The following is a 22,656-nucleotide window of genomic DNA, read 5'->3' as shown; positions in this document are numbered from 1 at the left end:
CAGTGGTTTAGAATTTGCTAGTCCATTGCTTATGTTGATTTTATAGAATATAGATACCATGTATAATGAAAATTTACTGTATATGTTTATATAAAAGGCTTAAAAAATTTAGTTATCTTTTAATTCCATTTTTCTATGAACTTTTTTTTTTCCCCCATAAACTTTTTGAAGCCCCCTCATATATGTCTTAGGAGTCCTGGTGTGGCGCTGTGGGTTAATGCAGCAGACTGCAAAGCTGTTTGAACTGTAAGGTCGGTGGTTCAAGCTCACCAGCTGCTCCTTGGAAACCCTATACAGGGTCGTTATGGGTTGCAACTGAATCAATGCCACTTAACAACAGCAACAACAACATATGTCTTAAGTATGCTTGCTTAATGTACCAAAATGCTAATAGTAATTGTTTGTTTGTTGTTGTTATGTGCCGTGGAGACCCTGTACAGGGTTTCTGAGGCTGTAAATCTTTACAGGAGCAGAAAGCCTCAGCTTACTCTCACGGAACAACAGGTAGTTTCTGTTTACTTTGTGGTTTGCAGCCCAATTCATAACCACTACGCTACCAGAGCTCCTTATTTGGTATTTGTTTAGTGATGGGAATATGTGTAATTTTTCTTTTTATATATATAATTGTATATGTACATGGTATATTTAATTAATGAAAAAATGAATTAGTTTTTGTAAGAAAGAAATGTTATTAAGAAGAAGCAATTATCCTTTGTCCTTACTTGAAATCCAAAGAGCTTAAAGTAGGAATTAACTCAGTAAAAATGTACATACAACCTACCTCCTTTTGGGATTCTTCTGAGTAACTCTTCTCATGTTTTAATTTTCAGAAAGGCTTCCCATTAGCTTCCTGCCACTCCTTAGATTCTGTTTCATTAATTTCTATACTTCTTTCTTTTTACTTGGGTGTTAAGTCTTAATACAGATCCCTGTCTATCCTGATTAGCCCACACTTGTGGTCTGTTCTTTATACTGTTAGGCTTTTTTTTCATTTATTTAATAATCTCTCCCCGTTGCTTCAGAATGGAGTAGACGTTTAAGTAGTCTTTATTATGTAAAGAAGTTTGTCCTTGGGCTGCATAAATGATTAAACTTTGGGCAAGTAACAGGAAAGCTTTCCAGTTTGACTATACCCAGAGTTGCCTTAGAAGAAAGATCTTGAACTCTACTGCACAGCCCCGGAAAACCCTGTTAACATATAATAGATTTATTATACTCTGAAACATGAGTTGGAATCTACTGAAGATCTACTGTTTTTGTTTGTTTATGTAAAGTGAAGAAATATAAAATAAAATGCAGTTAAAGTGAAGCAATATAAAATAAAATGCATAAATTTTCTCATTCTTCCAGGAATGTATTGTTAACTCTGAACCTATGAAACTTGAAGGAAACAACACCAGTGAAAAAGCAGATGGACTAATCAGAGGTAAACTTTAATTTTGAATGTGACCTGATATTAGATGTAGGTATTTTCATTCTAATGGCTTTGTACTATAGAAAAGTTTAGGATATCTTTTTCTGAAGAATCTCATGAGAACTATTTAGGGAAAGATTCATCTACAACCTCTGATGTTAGCAATGGGTAGTAGAGCACTAGCTTGAGAATTTTGGAGAAACATTTTTGGTTGAAGAAAATAATCCCTTGAAAGGACAGTGAAAAATTATAATATGTTTTATACTGGGATCTTAGAGTAGTTTAAGATGTCTACAATGTAATGTGCAGGTGTTGGTTTATTTGTTGCTATAGCTAAAGCTAGAAAGATATAGGTTAGAGCCAAATTCTGAAAGTAGAAGAGATATACAAACATCTCTACTTAACAGTAACATGATCATCCCAAAATTAATTTCTAAAAATTGATTAGAGTAGAACAAGACTGAATATTTTATTTTGTGGAGGTAAGGGTGTGTAGGAGTAGAATTAGAGACTTAGGACTGTGGCTGTCTATGCAAGGCCTGTATTATATATGTTAAATGCCGTTGAGTCAGTTGTGACTCATGTTGTTGAGTGCCTTCGAGTCGGTTCCAACTCATAGCAACCCTGTATAGGGTTTCTGAGGAGAGGCTGGTGACCTTGAACTGCCCACTTTGTATTTCAGACCGACTAGTGGCCCTGTGTAGGTTTCCAAGGAGCAGCTGGTGGGTTTGAACCACTGACATGTGGTTCACAGTCCAATGCTTATCTTACAGCGCCGCACCAAGACTATGGGCAGGGCTTAGGCTAAGGCTAGGAGTAAGGCTTAATCTAGTTTTAGGATTACAGTGAGGTTTTTATTTATTTATTTTTCTTGAAGTCTATTTGATTTAATCTTCCTTTGTAAGTTCTATAACTACATTATTCCTTCTTCATTTTTTGTTGTTGTTGCAAACTAGTATCTCTGGTCCCCTATTTTCAATCTTGTTATGTACTGTCCACTTGACTCTGACTGTTAGCGACCCTTTATAGGGTTTCCAAGGAGCAGTTGGTAGGTTTGAACTGCTGACCTTCTGGGTCACAGACCAGTGCTGATGATATAGCACCACACCAGGACTGGTTGAGTTCTGGGTGGTATTATCATAAATGCTAGTGTCAGGTTGTTGCCTGCTGCTGTTTGTTATCTGTCCAAAGAACTCTATTTAGTATTTTTGTAGGATTAGTCTGATTTTTATAAATTTCTTTTCATTTCTGGTTATCTGGAAATATCCTAACTTTGCTGACACATTTGGTGGACAGTTTTGTTGGCTATATGATTCTTGGTTGGTAGTTTTTTTCTTTTAGGTTTTATATGTGTCATTCTATTGTCTTCTTGCCTGTATAGTTTCTACTGAGAAATCAGATTTTAGTCTTATTAGTTCTCCTTTGTAGGTAACTATTTGATTTATCTTGAGCTATTCTCAGGATTCTGTTTGTGTCTTTGGTTTTAAAGTTTGATTATATTGGCTTAGTGGTTTTCTCTTTAGGTCTGTTCTGTTTAGTTTGTTCAACTTGTTGATACTACAGAAGTTTTTTTCCAACAACTCTTTGGCAATTTTCTCAGTTTTATTAATTTATTTTGTGTCTTCCTGTTCTGGAATTTCAGTCACAAATAAGTTATTCCTCTTGATAGTGTCCCACTATCTTAGTTTTTCTTCGGATTTTCTGTTCTTTTTTTTTCTGATTGGTAGTCTAGCACATGAATATTGGCAGATTTGCCTTTAAGCTCAGCAATTCTGAAGGCAGGGCTTGATGGTGGATTAGGGAGAGGCGCCATGTAGACCTCTGCCAATAATAACACAGAATGCCAGGTGAAGCAGGTCTAGGGGATGGTTCTAGAACTCTGAATTACATATAAAGGAATATTTAGAAGTATTGAAGGCTTACTGCTTATAGGATTTGTAGCAGAAGCAAGAAAGGTGGTGTTTTCTGATCTGCAGCTGCCAGCAGGTCCTAGAGCAGCCATCTTGAACAGGATGGAACAGGTAAAGGATCAAGGGAGTAGTGTTCCCATCACAGGGGTCTGGCTGATTCGAACTTTTTTTTTTTTTTTTTTTTTTTCCTGTTCATTGATCTCTCTCTATCTGCACATCTCTACTCTGGTGACTATATGTGAGCTTGTGGACACTCCTCACCCCCAGAGGGTTCTGTACATAAACATGTATCTGGTGACTATATGTCTGAGCATGTGGACACTCCACACCTCACCCCCAGAGGGTTCTGTACATACACATGTATCTGCTCAGCAAAGATCACTGGATGCAGAATCAAAGAAAGGGGAGGAGTCAACAGGGGCAGCTTAAAACATGAGGGATTTCAAAAATGCCTCTGGCCAGCCCTGGGCTGTTTCTCACTAGGAGAATAACCTGCATGGGCTTGAGGAGAGAGAGGTAAAACAGACAAAAAAGGAAAGAGACCGAAAATTAAATCTTGAGTTATGTTGTACAGAGCAATGGTAACATCTTCAAATTTCTCAGGCAGTTTTGAAGGCAAGAAGCTGGTAAAGGGGTGTTATAAGTCTTACTCATATTTTACTATGGGGCTTTTTTATGTATGTGTGTGAGTGAAGATGTTAGTGTCTAATCTGTTTATTTTACCTTTTACCTTAAGGAGGGCTTTTTGTCTCCCTACATTACCCAAGAAGATACAACAATTGAGGTCATACAGCTAAGCTATAATCGTGGCTTATAAAATCCCACCCTCTGAGCAAGAGCCAATACCAGCTGCTATACACCAAATAGGTAGCTAACACTTGCTAAAATTACTGAGTTGAGTAGTAAGAGAAGTGAAAAGGGAAGTCCATGTCCTGATCACATCAACCAAGAGATAATCAGAAAACTTAATAATACACCAACATACGTTCACCTGATTATTGAAAATAAATCTAATTATTGAAAATTCACAAACAGCAACAGAAGATCTCAGCTCATGTCCAGGAACAAGACTGTTGTTGTTAAGGTGCCATCAAGTCAGTACCGACTCATAGCGACCCTATGTACAATATAAGGAAACATTGCCTGATCTTGGGTCAACCTCACTATTGTTGCCATGCTTGAGCCCATTGATGCTGCCACTTTGCCAGTCCATCTCACTGGGGGTCTTGCTCTTTTGCTCTGACCCTCCACCTTACCCAACATGATACTGTTAAGATAGCAAGCACAAAAAGGAATTTTAAAAATCTGAAGAAAGTCTAAGATTCATGCAGGACAACGTGAAGAGGAATAATCTGAGCTTTATTGGGAGTTCTGAAACAGGAAGGATCATAGAAGACCACAGAGGAGATGAGATAGTTGAAGAACTTATGGAAGAAAATTTGCCTAACATCCTGAAATATGAAAAGACAAGCTTAGTAATTCTGCCTCCCATTGATTCAATTCTACTTCTTTGTCCTTCAATGTATTATCTATTTCTGAATTCTTAATATTAATCTTCTGGTTTTCAAATTGCTGTTTTTGTATGACTTCCAATTTTTTAATTTATTTTGACAATTTAATTTTGTAGTGTTTTCCTCAATTTGTCTGAAGATTTGCCTGTGTTTTCCTTGATTTCACCCTGCAGCTTTCTCAATCCATTGAATGTACTCATCATTCTTTAAAATTTTTTTAACCAGGTAGTTCTGATACCTTTTCTGGTGTTACATTTTCTGAGTGTATTTTCGTCACTTGTTTGAAGCATTTTGTCTTTTTTCTTAATGTAAGCTGTAGTTGTCTCTGAGACTTGTGATGTCACTGTATTTATACTTATTGATGATTGTATTTTAGTGTGTTCTCAGTTGCTCACTATCTCCTTGTGGATGTGGTAGAGACTGGAAGTGCGAATGCAGTTCTCTGTTTGCTATTTGTATTCAGGGTGGGTTCACATTCCTCCAGACTTGGGGTGGTGTATGCCTGGTGTCCAACTGACCCTAGACAGAACAGAGGCTTTTGTAGGAGAGTGTGCTGCTGAACTGGTAATGGTGAGGACCTGGCCATCCCCCTGGCTACCAGGAGGCCATGGGAAACAGGAGAACTGCACCTCCCTTGCAGCCAACCCCCAGCCACTTCCTGTTCCTCTGGGCTGCTGTGTCGAGAGCTGCTCCAGGAGAGCTGACAGACTGCTTGTTTTTCTCATTTCTTGCCGCTCCTGTCAATGTCTTCTACTAATTGGTCCTCAATCTAGTGCTGTATTTTGCTCTCTGAAGCCCAGAGTTGGAGGACCACACTGTCTTTGTCTGTTCTACTTTGTTGTTTCATATGTTCTTGTTGCAGATCTAAGCTTGTCTACCTCTTCCACCATCTTGCCCCAGAAGTTCTCTGAAAAAGATTTTAAGATAAGAATAGTAAAGGAAGATTTGGAAAAACTGCGCAATGTTAATTTGCTGAGATTGGGAAAGGAGAACTGGAATAATAATTGGAGAGGGAAGTTAAAGTAGAAGGTTTTTGTTTTTGATGATTTTTTAGCTGTAAGAAACCATGGCTACGAAGAGATTGTATTGTGGACAAAATGAAAAACCAACAACAACAACAAAAAACTGGTTGATAATGTGGGAGGAAATTTGATTAAGAAAATAGGTAGATGACTTGGAAGGGGATATCTTGCTTGAGTTAGAAGGGAAGGAGGTTAGGTTGAGGGAAAATATAGATAAATGAGGGAATAAAGATAGAAAAATAGAAAGATAGCATTTGGTTTTCTTTGTGAAGAGAATTAAACTATATGATGGGAGTGAAAGGGTTTGAATCCATACAAATGATCATTCTGTCTAGTGGAAAGGGAAATTTGAAAATTAAAATTTTAGTACCACTGATCTGTGGTGGTTATTTTTTTTCAGCAGCTCTCATTAGTTTCATACTGCAGGAAATGTAGCTAAGTGTGTGGATTGACTACATGGGACAGATTGCTGGGTCATAAGAAATTGAAGAGTTTCTGGTGAGAAAATACTAGGTTAGGAAACAAAGCGAGTAGGAAAACAGAGGGCTTGAATGAAGATCTTAGGAAAGTTGAACCACTGAATTGGAAAACCCAGTTAAGGGTAGTATTTCTAGTTAAGACAAATTTGTTAATGTAATACTCTATGACATTTGTCTTTTTCTTTGAAATAGAAGGATCTAGATGTAGCAAAGAGCCCAGTATTTCAGATGTGAAGGAGAAGAATAAATACTCCATATCAGAATATTTTAGCTCCCGTCCTAAAAGGTAAACTGTGTATTATGGTTTGATTATTATTTTTTTGAACTCAGTTTTGTTATATATAGGAGATAGATGTAATCATTATGTCTCAGGTTGTTCTTACAAATATATTTTTTTTTATTTGAAACTACCAAAGTCATTGTGACTTAGGGTTGTTGTTGTGAGTTGTCAAGTTGGTTCTGATCCATAGGGTTTCTGAGGAGCAACTTGGTAAGCTTGAACCACCAACCTTGCGGTTCAGACTAACTTTGCAATTCAGCATATTAACTCACAGCTCTAAAGCAGGATTAGGGCATTCATATTTTATTGTTGAGAAGAAGAAAATACTGATCTATAGAAAATGTGGATCGCTAATTTTTAATAACCATCTTTTTACCATTTTAATTTCTTTTACTTTCACCTAGGTTAGAAGAATTTTCTTTATGGATTTAAGGAATTAAAGCCAAATAATAGTTATTGGATGACTTGGAGAAAACATTCTTTGTTCATTTAATTTCATTTTAATTTTACTTCTAGTGGGAATAAAACATGATAAAGTTATTTATATCAAAAACCAAACTCACTGACTAGCTGTTGTTGTTGTTAAGTGCCGTAGAGTTGCTTCCGACCCATAGCAACCTGTATAGAGTTTCCAAGGAGCAGCTAATGAGCTTGAACCGCAGACCTTGCAGTTTAAACTGACTTTGCAGTTCTGCGCATTAATCCACTATGCTGTACCAGGACTCCAGTGACTCGTAGTGCCCCATAAGACAGAGTGGTGCCTCCTAGGGTTTCAAGACTGTAAGTCTCTGTAGAAGCAGACTGCCTGCCACATCTTTCTCCCGTGGAGCAGCTAGTGGGTTCCAACTGTCAACCTTTTCATTAGCAGCCAAGAGTGTAACTAGTGAGCTGCAAGAGGTTCATAAAGTTACATGGAGAGTATCAATCAGACTGGAAGGAGGATTTAAATAGACCACATAATGCTCCTTTGTTATCACCTTGAATCTGGCCTCTTGTTAAATTTTCAGGCTTCATTTATTCTCTGAAGTAGATTTAAATACTGGACTTTTGTTGCATAGTCTAATCCCTGTTAATGTCACCACCAGTTTGGACCATTGTTAGCTATTCCACCAGCACGTCTTAAAGCTGTGGCTTTGTTCATTGTTCTTCCGTTGATATCCATTTAGACTGAGCACAGACTACTTATCTAGATCTCAGTTCTTAAGCTCTACATTGACCTTAAGCAGCATTATTTGATAAACCAGACCAAATTGAAGGACATGACGAAACGAAAACTATAGGCATCACACATTTTATACTAATAATACATAACATGTTTATGAATCAAGCTTTCACATATATTAGCACATGTTGTCTTGTGAGGTAGATTGTATTTTTTTCCCATTGTCCACATGAGAAAGAAGAAAATTAGATGGTTTGCCTAAATTAGTGGAAAATGAGGATTTTTGTTCTAGGTAGTCTTGACTCATGTCCCTTGTATTTAGATAATTAACCACTGTGCTGTTGTGTTTCCATAGGAGAGTTTTCCTTGTGAAAGAAAACTTGTGCTAAGAGCCTTTTGTTTCTGTTCTAACCTTACAAAATATTGGAATTATTAAATACTGAATTCAGGATTGAAATGACCATCCTTTTAGAATAGTTTAATTCTTCCAGTTTATTGTAATAATTGGTGATACTATAGTTTGTGTAGTAAATGCATCTAGTTAGGAAAGCAGTTTGCTTTTTTAGTATATTTGACTTTCATTTGTCAAATAAAAACTTTCCCTTGAGATTTTTTGAAAAACAATCAGGAACAAGACAAGCATTTGTATGGCATTTATTATTAAACTTTAATTTTCACCTCTCATTTTATTGTGGGTTGATAAAAGATTTCTTTGTGAATACTTAATTTTAGAAGAAAAACAGTTGACAAGTATATGGAAAGCAGTGATTCAGAGGAATTTGAAACAAGTGAATTGCCACAGAAAACAAAAGGTAGTATGAAATGGAATTTGACTTGATACTGAATCTATATTCGTATTTCCTAGCATGACTCATTTTAGGTTTAATGTGGTTTTGTTTTTAGGCAAGCTGAAAAGTGCAAAATCAGAGACTAAAGGCAGAGGAAAAGGTATGTGTATACATTTTCTTCATACCCATAATCTATACTTGTTTGTTGTTGTTACGTGTGGTCGAGTTGGTTATGACTCATTGACTACTAAAGTAAAACTACGTATTGGTTTTTATATTTCCAGCTTTAAATTCTTAGTAATAGATCTTAAACATGGCTGATTTTTACATTTCATCTTTTCATGGAATGAAGCTTACTAATAATACTATTAAATGGCATTAAATAAATGAGGGAAACTGAATAGTATTAATTAAAATAGAAGGCATATTTAAATAAACTTCAAGTAAAATACAGGGAATATTCTACTACTTATAAAATGGAGTCCTGGTGTGGCGCTGCAGGATAATGCACTGGATGAGCAGGATTAAGTTTGAACTGCAAGGTTGGTAGTTCAAACCCTGTACAGGGTACTTGTGAGTTGTAATTACAACAGCACTTAACATCAACTTATAAAATGTCTTTACAAAAATCTTTATTTGTATCTGTATACATAATAATTATGAAAGTAGGTTGAGAGTGACCTATTATTACTGTTAATTTACATTGTAATATAGATGTAAAAGTAACTAGTATCTTTATTTTTTCCTCTAATTTTAAAATATGCTTTGTCGTTGTTGTTAAGTGCTGTCGAGTTGGTTCTGACCCATAGTGACCCTGTATCATAGGGTTTCCGAGGAGTAATTTGTGAGCTTGTACTGCCTCCTTGCAGTTCAAACCAGCTTTGCAGTCCATCACATTAACCCACAGGACCACACCAGGACTTCAAAACATGCTTTATTTTTCCTCAAATTTAGGTCATATTTTCTTACATATTCCTAATTAGTCATGTCATTATATTGAATTTGGAAAACAAATGTTCACAGACTTTAGGCAGCTTCATTATCAGAAGTTTTAAAAAAAAAATAATTCTTAAATTTTTTTCCTCCTGGAAGCAAGATCATTTTGCGGATGACTGCCCTGGTGGCACAGTGGTTTGTTGCTTGGCTGCTAAGTGAAAGATTGGCAGTTCAGACCCATCCAGTGGCTGAAAAGACCTGCTTGATCTACATCTGAAGAGATTAACAGCATAGGAAATACTATAGGGCAGTTTTGCACTCATTATTTCATTGCAGTGATTACAATCTCCGTACATCATCATTCAATAAATAGTATTTGCTTCTTTTCCCTCTGGGTTTTTTTTTTTTTTTTTAAGGATGTACACAAAAACACTCAGGAATATATAATCACAACCAAAGGGCACATTCTGCAAGCCTGCATCCTGCATCCTGGCTGCAAGCATATAGCCTTTCTCTTTCTATGAGTCTGGAGTCCTCAGTCCTCCATGTCCTCATCACTGCTCCATCTCTGGTGTTGTTACTTCTATGGATAGGGTCCCACATTCTGTTTATGCTCTTCTCTCTTGATGGTCTCAGGGTCCTCTGTTCCTGGACTGTTATGATTAACTACTCCCCTCTTTTTGTTACAAAATGTCTACCTTTACAGTTGTGACAGTCACAATTAGTCATGATAACAATTACTCACTATTGAATCATATTCTTATCCCCATCTCTTTTCACCAGACCTGTCTAGACAAGATGAAAACTGTTCAGTTGGGGATTTTACCTTCCCCTGCACACTCTGAAACTAAACTCCCTCTTGAAAACTTGTAAGCCAGTCACTTTGTGCTTTTATAGTCCCCCTACTCCCACCCCTCCCAATTTTAGGTAGCCAGTATCTAAGTTGTTCATCTATGGGGTAGTTTTATTCTTATATTGGATCTCTGAGTCAGAATTGACTTAATGACATCTAACAACTTTATGACACTTAGCAACCATAAAAAAGCTCTGCCTTTTACAGTCTGTCATAAAGCCATATATATCACTTCTCTGATAAATGATTAGTATTAGAAGTGGCAACTTTGGTTATTAAATATTATTATTTAATAGCATAAGCTTAGAGAATGGGGAAGAGTGGTATTCTTCTAACCCTAGTATGTGTACCTTAGCATGGGGGAAAATTTTATATCTTAATAATTCTGTGGTTTTCCTTCAGCAGGATCTTCCAAGATTAAAGAAGATCCAGAGTTCGCATGTACACTTACATCAAAAAAGAAAATATTGAAAAAGGGTCAGTAATTCTGATTACCTAGGGTTTGGGTATGTTTTCAATTATTTTAATTTAAATGATGTATAAGTTATCAAATAACATTACAAGAAGAGGGCACACAATCTTTTTTCTTAAAAAATTTTTTTTATTCTGATTTGAATAAAAGTTTACAAAGTAATTTGTGTTCCCATTCAGCAGTTCATACACGTTTTGTGATGGTCCCCACAATGTAACAGTATTCCTGCCACTTCTTCCCTGTGGTTTCCATTTTCATTCATCCATCTTTCCTATTCATCTCTGTTTTCTGAACTTTATCCCTGGGCATATTCTGCCCTTTTTGATCTGTGGTTGATAGTTTTATGTCACATATACAATCTCATTAAAAACAAAACTACATTTTTCTGTGTTTTTCTCCTGGTACTTTTTTCTGTTCTGCTTGTTTTAATTAATCCAAAGTTAAAATTTTTACAAGGTTTCTTATTTCTCTTAGTGGCACAGAAATATCTTCTAGTAAGAAGCAAAGCAATTTATGACATTTAAAGTATAATATAATACAGATTAAGTTAAATTATAGTAAAAATGTTCTTGAATTATAATTCTTTAAAAAAATTCAGTGATCTTTTAAAATTTTAATCATAAGAGAAGAAAAACTCTACTTAAGAATATAAATGTTTATGATATTGTTAAGTGGTTTTGAGTTGATTCCGACCCATGGCAACCCTAGGTAGGATTTTCCAAGACTGCGCATCTTTACAGAAGCAAAAACCAACTTTGTGGTTTCTAGTCCAGTGTTTATCCTATAGAGCCATCACATTCCCAAATCTCTTTCTGACAGGAAGACTTTAAAAGAGGTTCTGGAGACCAGTTGCTCCTTGGAAGCCCTGTACAAGTTCTCTCTGGGCTGGAACCAGTTCAACAGCACTTAAGAACAACGTAGAGATCTGGAACAAATTACTATATTTGCATTTTTGTTTCCTTCCTTTTCCACACTGAGGATGCATCAAAGTTCACACTAATCATTTGCTCTTTGGGAATCCTGTACTGGGTTGCTGTGAGTCAGAACCAACTTGATAGCACTGAACAACAACATCAGATAAAATTAATACATTGGTATTACAAATGTTAATAAATATAAAACCTTAAATATTATAGCATTGTAGAGGAAAAATGAGTTGTGGTGCAATAGATACTGAGTGAATACTATATTATATAAGGTTTTCAAATATTTTTAAATGTATAGTTACATATAGGTTCAGTAGACATGTGTTGATGAGTGCTATAGAGTCCGTTCCAACTCATAGAGACCCAGCATAAGGGTATCTGAGAACCCTCTGGTAAATTTGAACTGCCAACCTTGTTGGTTAGCAGTCCAGTGTGTATCCTGCAGTACCCCACCACACTCTAGTAGGCATGTAGTGTATGAAAACATACAGAGGAGGGATATACATCTTTAGTTTGGTGATTATATCTGGGGAAAAAAGATATTTTGATCAGAAGACTTGTTCAAGAGGGATTTTTTTTTTTTTTAAATTGTACCTGTATTATTTTCTCTTTAAAAGAATTTTGAAGTAAATACAGGAAAATTTTAAGATTTGCTTTATGTGAGTGACAGTACATGCATGTTCATGTATTACACATCTTTCATTGATTTTCCTTGAAATTTCAGTAACAGTCTTCCTCCTATCTCTTCTACTTTGGGCTGATAAGGGAGATAACATGGTAAACATTGCAGGCTACAGGAAAAGCACATCAGATATGAAGCTGGTGGATGGGATACAATGACTTCAGGTTAGAGTTAATTTCTGTGCTTAATTACTCCCAAAAGGTAGCCAAATTATTTTATTTTATTTTATTTTATAGAATGTCTAACTCAATCAAATTGAATTAAAAAACATTATGAACTTAAGCTACTAAACATTTAAGTCAGATTCACTTTAGAGGAACAGAGAAGAGTCAATTTGTAGAACTTTAAATTCTCTGCTGTTATCTGCTGGAGTTTGTGTTTGAAACCATTTAGTGTTGGGTGCCTAAATCTGAGGAACATAACTGTCTGTTGAGTAAGTAAGCTGTAAATTGGGAGAAAAATAGCTTAAGCATATTGCCTTAGTTTATGATGTTAAGTGCTGTTGAGTCAATTTTGACCCATAGCAACCCTGTATAGGGTTTCCTATGAGCAGATGGTGAGCTTCAACCACCAACCTTGTGGTTCAAAGTGACTTTGAAGTCCAGCGCATTAACCTACATTGTCACACCAGGACTAAGAGATGGAAATGTTGCCTTCAGAAGTAGATAGATCTAGCTGGAGAGTAAGTTGTGAAACAATAGCTTCATATTTTAATAAACTTGTTTACTAAAGGTTTCTGTGATTTTCTACAAATACTTCTTGGTTTACCCTCATATATATAGCTACTGTAATAGATTAATACATAGTCACTATCATGTGATAGTGATTATTAAAATACAGTCACTATATTAATATATGTGTTACTATCATGATAGTGACTATATGTTAATATATAAGGGTAAGTCAAGAAGTATTTCTAGAAAATCATAGAGATCCTTAGTATTTATATTAATAAACAAGTTTATTAAAATATGAAGCTATTGTTTCATAAGTTATCTTCCATCTAGGTCTGTGCACTTCTGAAGGCAATATTTCCATTGCTTAGTCCTGATATGGCGCTGTGGGGTAATGTGCGGACTGCAAAGTTGGTTTGAACTGCAAGGTGGGTGGTTCAAGCCCACTAGCTACTCCTCGGAAACCCTATACAGGGTTGCTGTGAGTCAGAACTGACTCGATAGCATTTAACAACAACAATACTTCCTTGAATTATTTGCTTTAGATTTATATCATGCCAAAATAGTTATTAGGGCAGCCTTGAGGGATTAAAATTATGTTCCTTTTAATTTTCCTTTGGATTTTGGGAACAAAAAGAATCATGAAGGGGCAGGATCAGGGCTTTGGGATGAATAGGGACTCCCAGTGAAATTTCCTAGGACAGACCTATCTACTTGAGAAAAATGCGCAGCTGAATTGTTATGATGGAAAAAAATTCCTTGCAGCAGTTTTCCTAACCTTTTTTCTCGCCAATGTTGTTTTCAATATTTAAAAAAACAAAAACAAAAAAACTTTCACAATAAGCCTACAAGATCTTCCTTTGAGAAAATCTGTGAAGCTAACTTACCCCTTACAAATTAAAAAAAAATCTCCATTATCTTCTGCACTGACCTGTTTCCCTTGAATTTAACTGGCTCAGCATATCTCCTTGGAAACTACTACTTTGACTGGACATTTATTTTGAAGGTACCCTAAGGAGACTATATACCCTAAGTAAAGTATATTTTACAAATGTTTTGTTTAGATGATGAAAATTGAAAATAACTAGTGTGAGTTTTCAAAATTGTAGCATATTTGTTGAAAGTCTGTTGTGTGCAAATTACTTTTGGCTATTTGCTTAGCTTGCTCTCACTTCAGTTAGATTTCTAATCAGTTGTCACTTTCTCAGAGAAACTTCAGTTCAACTGTTTGCTCCCACCTCACAGTTTGTATACTCTTATCATACTTAATTTTTTTCCTACCACTTTTCTTGCATTATATAATGATAGATGTATAACTTAAGGATAAATAATAGCTTGCCTTCCTCTTTAAAATGCAAGATACATAAATATAAGGACCCTCGTTTTATTCACAAACGTACCCCTAACCCTTGCTATGGTTTGTTACACTGTTAGCTTAGTAGATTGTTGAATTATTGAATGAATAAATTGTTGAGGTATGCACTACATCCTTTTCAATATTCTTAAAATTGCAGTAAGTTATATATCATAGCCACATGTCAAGAGTGTAAGCACTATCTTTGTATTTTTTAGACTCTTCGTAGAATATAGTAATAGTAATATTTTAGTAGTTGATATATGTCCTTGTTAAAATCAGGGGAAGCGTGACTCTCTGGGCTAATTTATTTTTCTTGTAAGATCAATAATTGGACTGATATTTATGGACACAAGTCAGATTTCTTTTGTAATCATAATTTTCTTTTAAGATGATATAGATAGATAGATGTTGTTGTTAAGTGATATGGATAGATATTTTGTTGTTGTTGTGAAGTGCCATCTAGTCAATTCCGACCCATAGCGAACCCTGTATAGGGTTTCCAAGAAGCAGCTGGTGAGCTTGAACCACCAACCTTGCAGTTCAAATGGCTTTGCAGTTTGGCACATTAACCCACAGCGCCACACCAGATATAGATAGATAGATAATTATTATTATTTTTTAAGATGGTATTTGCTGTTGTTGCTAAGTGCCGTTGAGTTAGTTCTGACTTGTGACCCTGGTGAGTTTAAAACGCTGACCTTGTGGTTCAGATTTATCTTAAGGTCCGGGGCTTATCCACAACGCCACTCCAGGATGCCTGTAATATCTGTTGTTGTTAAGTGCCAGTGATTTGGTTCTGACTCATAGCGACCCTGTACAGGCTTTCCAAGGAGCGGTTGGTGGGTTTGAACTGCAGACCTTGTGATTAGCAGTCTAATACTGATCCTACTTACCAGGACTCCATAGGGTTTAAATGTTATTTATACACATTGGTCTCAGTCCTATTCTGGTGAAATTTGTAGTACTTGTACCTTTAATGTACATCCATTGTTGTTAAGTACTTTAGAATTGGTTCCAACTCATAGCGACCCTGTTACAGGGTTCTGAGGCTTTAAATCTTTTCAGGAGTAGAAAGCCTTATCTTTATTTTGCAATATATTGTCCATGTTGTTAAGTGACTCATCATGACCCTGTATAGGGTTTCCGAGGAGCAGCAGTTGGTGAGTTTGAACCACTGACCTTGCCGTTCAAACCGACCTTATGGTTGAGTGCTTATCCTACATTGCCACACCAGGACATCGTATTGTCCATGTTGTTGTTGTTGTTAAGTGCCATCGTCTATTCTGACTCATAAAAACCCTGAATAGAGTTTCCAAGGAGCAGCTGGTGGGCTTGAACTGCTTACCTCGTGGTTCACAATCCAGTTCTGATCCTAGAGCGCCACACCAGAAGTCCATATTGTCCATTGTTGTGTTAGTGCTGTCAAGTCAGTTCCAGCTCTTAGCAACCCTGTTTAGGTTTCCAAGGAGTGGTTGGTGAGTTCAAACTGACCTTCCAGTCCAGTGCTTATCCTATGGCACCACACTAGATCTCCAGTTGTCCATGTTTGTTGCTGTTATGTGCCGTGGAATGGTTCTGACTCATAGCGACCCTATACAGGGTTGCTGAGGCTGCAAATCTTCACGGGAGCAGAAAGCCTCATCTGTCTCCCGTGGAACAGCTGGTAGTTTCAAACTGCTGACCATATTTGTTGTTGTTAAGTGTCGTCGAGTCGGTTCTGACTCATAGCGATCGTGTACAGGGTTTCTGAGGCTGTAAATCTTGACGGGAGCAGAAAGCCTCATCTTTCTCCTGCGGAACAGCTGGTAGTTTCCAACGGCTGACCTTGTGATTCACAGCCCGATTCATAACCACTACGCTACCGGATAGAACCCTTCAATATTAAAAACAGTTACTTGGAAATTTTTCTTCAGCTTGAAAGCTTGAGAAATGCTGAGCTTGTTCTTCCCTTTTGTTTTTCTAATTCCGGGTCTTTGCACATTTCATTGTAATACTTGACTTGTTTTCTCAAGCTGCCTTCAGAAAATTTTTTCTTAATCATTTCTTTGAGTCACTTTAGCTTCTCTAACTTCAAGAGCTAGTTTCCCAGTGTCTTCTGACAACCACTTTGGTCTTGTCTTTGCTGAGTTTTTAATGACGTTTTGCTCTTTTCCTCCTTCATGTATGATATATTTATTTTAAACTTTTTATTGTGGATTGTTTACAGACAAGATCATTAGCTTTACTTTTCAATAAATCCTTTGTTTCATCTCAATGATTACAGTCTTCTCCATTTAACAACAGTTGTCCTGCTTCCTCCCTGTCCTATTTGCATTCCATCCACCTTTTTATCCTCTCTCAACTTTGTTCTTAGGAAAATATTGCCCTTTTGATTTTGAATAATTGACCATTCCATAGTGAGCATACCATTCTAGTGTTGTAGTCCCACTTACATATCTGTCCGCTCCATGACTGTAAAATTGGGCCAAAAGGGTCCTTTTCAAACCTGAAAGGTGGTCAAGGGTCATAGTCTTAGGTTCCTCCAGTCCCTTTCTGACCAGTAAACTCTGTCATCTTTTTTTGGTTCTTAATAATTTTGAGTTTTGTCACACACTTTATCCCATTTTCTTTTTCTTTTTAAATATTGACACATTATATAACATAAAAAAAACACATTTGTTAATATTACCACCCATCTCCTCAGAAGAGTCTTGGGGAAAGTCTTGGGAATATGTCAACTCATGGCAGTGAATACAATTTTCCAAAATTCTCATTTTTTTCTCAAAAATTTGGTTTTTGACATTGGAAACAAATATTGTCCATGCCAGAAAATACTGACAAGCTCAAGAAAATGTTTGCCAACTCTGTATTACAAAAATTTGTCTATCAGTCGTACATTTAGGTTAAAAACTAAATAAATAAAAAAAGGAGCTCTATGATAAATGCAGGCTGGTTCCATTTGCAAATCCAACAGCTGCACAAGTGATTCTTCTTGACTGACTGGTGTACTTCAGTATTGATCAGAAGTGCTGTGTGCATAGTTCTCATTTCCTTACATAGAATATTAAAAAGACACGTATTCAAGGGTCAAGATCTAATACAATGAATAATTTTACTGCTTCATAGACATACTTATTAAAAACTATTTTTTTTTTTTTTTTTGCTTTGCCTGGTGATTGACACATTGTTGTTACTATTAAGTGCCATGGAGTTGGTTTCAACTCATAGCAACCTTAAATACGGATTCTGAGGCTTTAAATCTTTTTTGCAGGAGCAGAAAGCCTAATTTTTCTCTGACAGAGTGGTTGGTGGGCTCAAACTGCCAACCCGGTGGTTCAAAATTCTCCCACTTTCTTTGGGAACTGCTAATCTGATGCCTTTGAGAGCAGTTGGCAGTGGTAGCTTGGCACTGTCTAGTTCTTCCGGTCTCAGTTGGCAGTGGTAGCTTGGCACTGTCTAGTTCTTCCGGTGTCAAGAATCGTGGAGACTAATGTTCTTAAGTTTCCTTAGTCAAATGGACTATTTGATTCCAAGCCTCTTTACTTTTTATTACTCTTCTGTACATTGAGAGACCAGTTACCTGTACCTTAGATGGTCGCTCATGAGTTTTCAAGATCCCAGGCGCTACTCATTTAAGCAGGATGTGAAACATTGTCTTTGGGGACCATGTTAGGCCAATTGACCATGGTGTCTCCTGAAACTATGGTCCTGAGCCCCCAGACCCATCAACTTGTTTCCTTTAAGATATTTGATAATATATAGGAAGTTTGTATCATTTGGACCACTGTATGCTCCACCACATTCAGAGTTGTGCTTATAGGAAAAGTAAATACTCCTGTATAAGTACCATCTTTCGAGCTCATATTTTTGTGGGATATATGTGTGTGAGTGTATATGTATATATATACACACATATCCCACTCTTTCTCCTTTATCCATTCAGCCTGAGTCCATGTATCTATGCACAGTGTAAGAATTTGTAAATAAATATATTAGCTACCTATTGTTATTGTTAAGTGCCGTCGAGTTGTATTACTGTGTGCTAAATAGTTATAAAACTCAGAAGTTTAAAACCATAGATATTTATAATTTTATTTACATAGTTTGTTGGTGTGGGGCAATATTTAGCTGAATGGATATGACTGGTTGGGAATCCAATAAAGTTGCAATCAAGTCATTAGGCCTAATCACCTGAAGATTTTACTTGATAATTATATAGTTTTAAGTTCATGGGCTTGTTTATAGACCTCAATTCTTTGCCGACTGTTTACTGGAGTCCTAAAATCATCACCATGTATGTCTTTTCATAGACTGCCTGATTGTCCTCACAACAGGGTAGCTGGCATGTATAAAGAGAGAGAGAGACAGTCCCAGAGTCAGGTATTCAGAGAGAAAGGGTGTACAAGATAGAAGCTGCAATCTTTTATAATTTAATCTCAGAAGTGATATACTATCATTTTGTTGCTATCTAATTGATGATCCTAGAGTCTTGATGTGGTGCTATAGCATAACCTTAAGGTGGGCAGTTCAAACTCACCAGCTGTTCCTCTAGTTTTGCTATGCGTAAGAACTGACTCAGTAGCACCTAACAAGAACTGTTGATTGCTCAGACCAACCTTGGTATGGTGTGGAAAGAGATCATATAAGGGTGTGAATACCAGGAATGTGAGGTGGGGATCCTTGGATGTCATCTTGGAAGCTAACTATGAAGTTCAGGAAACTACATAAAACAGATGCTCAGCTTAATCTCTACATCAGAAAATAGAACCTTGCCAAGTACTCCACAGTTTTTCTGGTGTTTCCCAGTTAGCTGTTTGTTTTTTTTTACCTCCCTCATATGTAATCATCGTCTGGTTTTTAAATTGTTTTAAGTGGCAGTCCAATCCCAATATTCCATTATAGGTTGAAACAGAACTCCATCCACTTAATTTTGATCCTTCCTAAGATCTTAGCTTACAGAGTACAATAGTGTATGTTATTGACTTCATTTATATTTGAGGGAGCAAATGCATTAAAGTTGTGTTAATGATTGGTCTTTTCAGGAACATCTGCAGTGGAGGATTCAAAGAAAACTGATCTTGAAGAGAAACCAAGAACAACATTGATCATCTGCCCTCTTTCTGTGTTAAGCAACTGGATTGTAAGTCTTTTAAAGTCCTTTAAAAATATGATCAAATTTGTATTAGAGTCACTCAGAAATTTCTGTCAACATTTTAAAACAATCAGATAATTATTGGGTAAATTAGGATAATAAATGCTGAACTGAGGTAATTTTCCTTTGAAGTTTGTAGTGGTTGGTGGTGGTTATATGCTGTGGAGTCGCTTCTGACTCATAGCGACCCTGTATAGGGTTTCCGAGGCTGTAAATCTTTACAGGAGCAGAAAGCCTCATCTTTCTCCTGCAGAACGGCTGGTGGTTTCAAACTGCTGACCCTGAGGTTAGCAGCCCGATTCGTAACCACAGCGCTACCAGAGCTCCTTAAAGTTTGTGGTGGTGGTGGTGGTGGTTATGTGCCATGGAGTCGGTTCCGACTCATAGTGACCCTGCACAGGGTTTCCGAGGCTATAAATATTTATGGGAGCAGAAAGCCTCATCTTTCTCCTGCAAAACAGCTGGTAGTTTCAAACTGCTGACCTTGGGGTTAGCAGCCCGATTCGTAACCACTACAGTATGGGTTGTAAAATCATTGTAATGGTGGCAATTATCAGCATTACAAAGGAAAATATAAAAGGTTTCTAAAAATTGGGTGCATCATACATAGTAAGATTATGAAATATTTGTTTTTGTTAGTGTGCATGTGTTTGTATGTCTACTAATTGGAGTAAACAGGTTCAGAAACCACTGTCCTAGTTGCAGTACTGTCCACTTGATTCCTCACTACTATTTAAACTCTCAGCTGAGAAATTGTATTTATAAACTTTGTTGTTGTTTTTAAAAGCCACTGAGTTGGTTCTGACTCATATATGTAACTCATATATATAAGGTTCTGACTCATATATATATAACATATATATAAGGTTTCTGAGGAGTCGCTGGTGGGCTTGAATCATTGACCTTATATAGTTCAAACCGATCTTGCAGTCCAGTGCATTAACCTGCAGCGCCTCTCCAGGACTCCATGTTTAAATACTTCAGTGTTAAAAAAAACTTTTTCTAAAATAATTCATATGCTTCCTTTGGGTTTGCGCTATGTGGAAAGCATTTCTTCCTTTTCTGAATTCTTAACATTCACATTTTTAGTTTTCAGCACTATGTTACTTTGTAAAAATAGTTTATATATCTTGACTGCCGTATTACCAGTAAACTTCTCGAACATGTAAGATCTTACTCATGTTTGTATTCCTATATTTGTATTAAGTGCAGTATCTTACAGTTAGTTTGGTGCTTAGTAAGAATTTGAATGATGAATGTTATATAGTTGACAAGATAACTGAGAAGTAAAAAGATAAGTGATTTTATCAGAAATGGGGGTGGAGAAGAATTTAAGAAAAATAACAGATATCAGAAGATTAAAAAGTATGACAAGTATGGAGTTGAGAGGTGGATTTAATGCATTTTTGTTGTTGTTGTTATTTTCTGTTTGTAGAGTACTTTTGTAATTACCCAGTTAGAAAAAAGCCCAAATTGGGGATTTTAAAGCAATCTTTACTAAGTTTATGAAACAATAATAAATTAAAATATTTTTTAATATTGTTAAACTTATATAGATGTAAAAATTTATATAGTTTGTTTTATTTTGACTAGGCGTTTACAGTCCCTAATTAAGAATATTACACTTAGAAGAACAAAGACAAGCAAAATTAAAGGGAAACCTGTTTTGGAATTGCCAGAACGTAAAGTATTTATTCAGCACATTACACTTTCAAATGAGGAGAGAGAGATTTATCAGTCTGTGAAAAATGAAGGCAGAGCAACGATCGGAAGGTATGGAGAAAGAGCATTATGTTAGAATGTTTTCCTGTTTGTCTCTAATTTAACAGAATAGCACATTTTTAGACATGCTAGCAATAAAGTTTGAAGTATACTTAAGATAATTTGCTACTGTGATTTAAATTTTTTATGAGTTCATAATTGAAGTGAATAAAATAATACTAGCTATCAGTTAAGTAATCCCATAAAGTTAGTAAAAATAAGATGTATATAAAATGGTGAGTTCTGAATTAGTAGTAGTCTCAACACATTTCTTAATTTCATTCCTGATCCTGCATCACTTTTTCTGTCTTTAGTTACATCATTTTGTGAATTGAGACTATCTTTTATTGATTTCTCTAAAACTTTCTTCATCTATTTTAAAAGATGTGTAGGGAGTCATAAGTCACATTGGTTAGCAAAGGAATTATTTTGGTAGTGAATTTGATTATTGCATAATTATTTCAAAATGATTGGGTAAAATTGAACAAAAATACTCTGTGAGGCATGATTCCTGACTTAACAAAATTATAATATACTGGAATTAAATACATAATTGAGACAAAGCAGAATGTAGTGAATACTATAAGAGAAACATAGACACAGATTTAGTTGGTCAAAAACATTGACATTCTCTCCAACTAAAGGATAACAGGCAAGGCTTAATGGAAGAAGTGACTTATAGTAGGTCTTAAAGAGTAGTTAAGATTTTGATAGGTAATGACCATTTTGAGAAAGAATTACATAATCATAATAAAGTGACAGATGGTTTTCACATAAAATTGGATACATTTTATAGCGACATTATGATTTTCAAAGAGCATGTGAAAATATGATTTTAGGGCTGAGGAAGTAGATTAGAAGAATTAGGTGTTGATAGAAGATGAGTAATTCAGTAGATCAACAAAAGCATGTACTAAAATGTATAGGAGGCAGATAAAGGCAGGACTGGATTGAGAAAATTGGGGAATATTGAAAAGGGCTTCAGTGAGGTATGAAGCAAATTTGTTGTGAATAAGGGAGATTGGGAAAGATGGTTTTAAGAAGAGTATTTCAGAGTTTGTTGTTGTTGTCAGATGCCATCGAGTTGGAACCGACTCATAGCAACCCCATGCACAGCAGAATGAAACAATGTCCAATCCTGGGCTAACCTCACTACCGCTGCCACACTTGAGTCCATCAATGATGCCACCTGGCCAATCCATCTCGTTAGGGGTCTTCCTCTTTTTCTCTGACCTTCCACCTTACCCAGCATGACATCCTTCTCCAGCGACTGTTTCCTCCGGACAATATGTCCGGAG

At 36.2% G+C, this 22,656-nt stretch overlaps 1 protein-coding gene across 1 annotated transcript in view; it reads left to right on the top strand.

Annotated features, from left to right (window-relative positions):
* The window catches only part of HLTF (helicase-like transcription factor), a 94,602-nt gene that overhangs the window by 29,027 nt on the left and 42,919 nt on the right, over positions 1–22,656 (top strand). Inside the window, exons 9-14 of the mRNA XM_006874398.1 lie at positions 1,351–1,426; positions 6,529–6,622; positions 8,511–8,590; positions 8,682–8,726; positions 10,758–10,832; positions 19,488–19,585. Of these exons, the coding sequence (XP_006874460.1) occupies positions 1,351–1,426; positions 6,529–6,622; positions 8,511–8,590; positions 8,682–8,726; positions 10,758–10,832; positions 19,488–19,585 (468 nt within the window). The remainder of the gene's footprint in view (positions 1–1,350; positions 1,427–6,528; positions 6,623–8,510; positions 8,591–8,681; positions 8,727–10,757; positions 10,833–19,487; positions 19,586–22,656) is intronic.

This window comes from Chrysochloris asiatica, unplaced genomic scaffold, assembly GCF_000296735.1.
Source record: "Chrysochloris asiatica unplaced genomic scaffold, ChrAsi1.0 scaffold00274, whole genome shotgun sequence".
In the NCBI taxonomy this organism is placed as follows: domain Eukaryota; kingdom Metazoa; phylum Chordata; class Mammalia; order Afrosoricida; family Chrysochloridae; genus Chrysochloris; species Chrysochloris asiatica.
The sequence above is the reverse complement of the archived record's forward strand: the minus strand, read 5'-3'. Positions and strand labels throughout refer to the sequence as shown.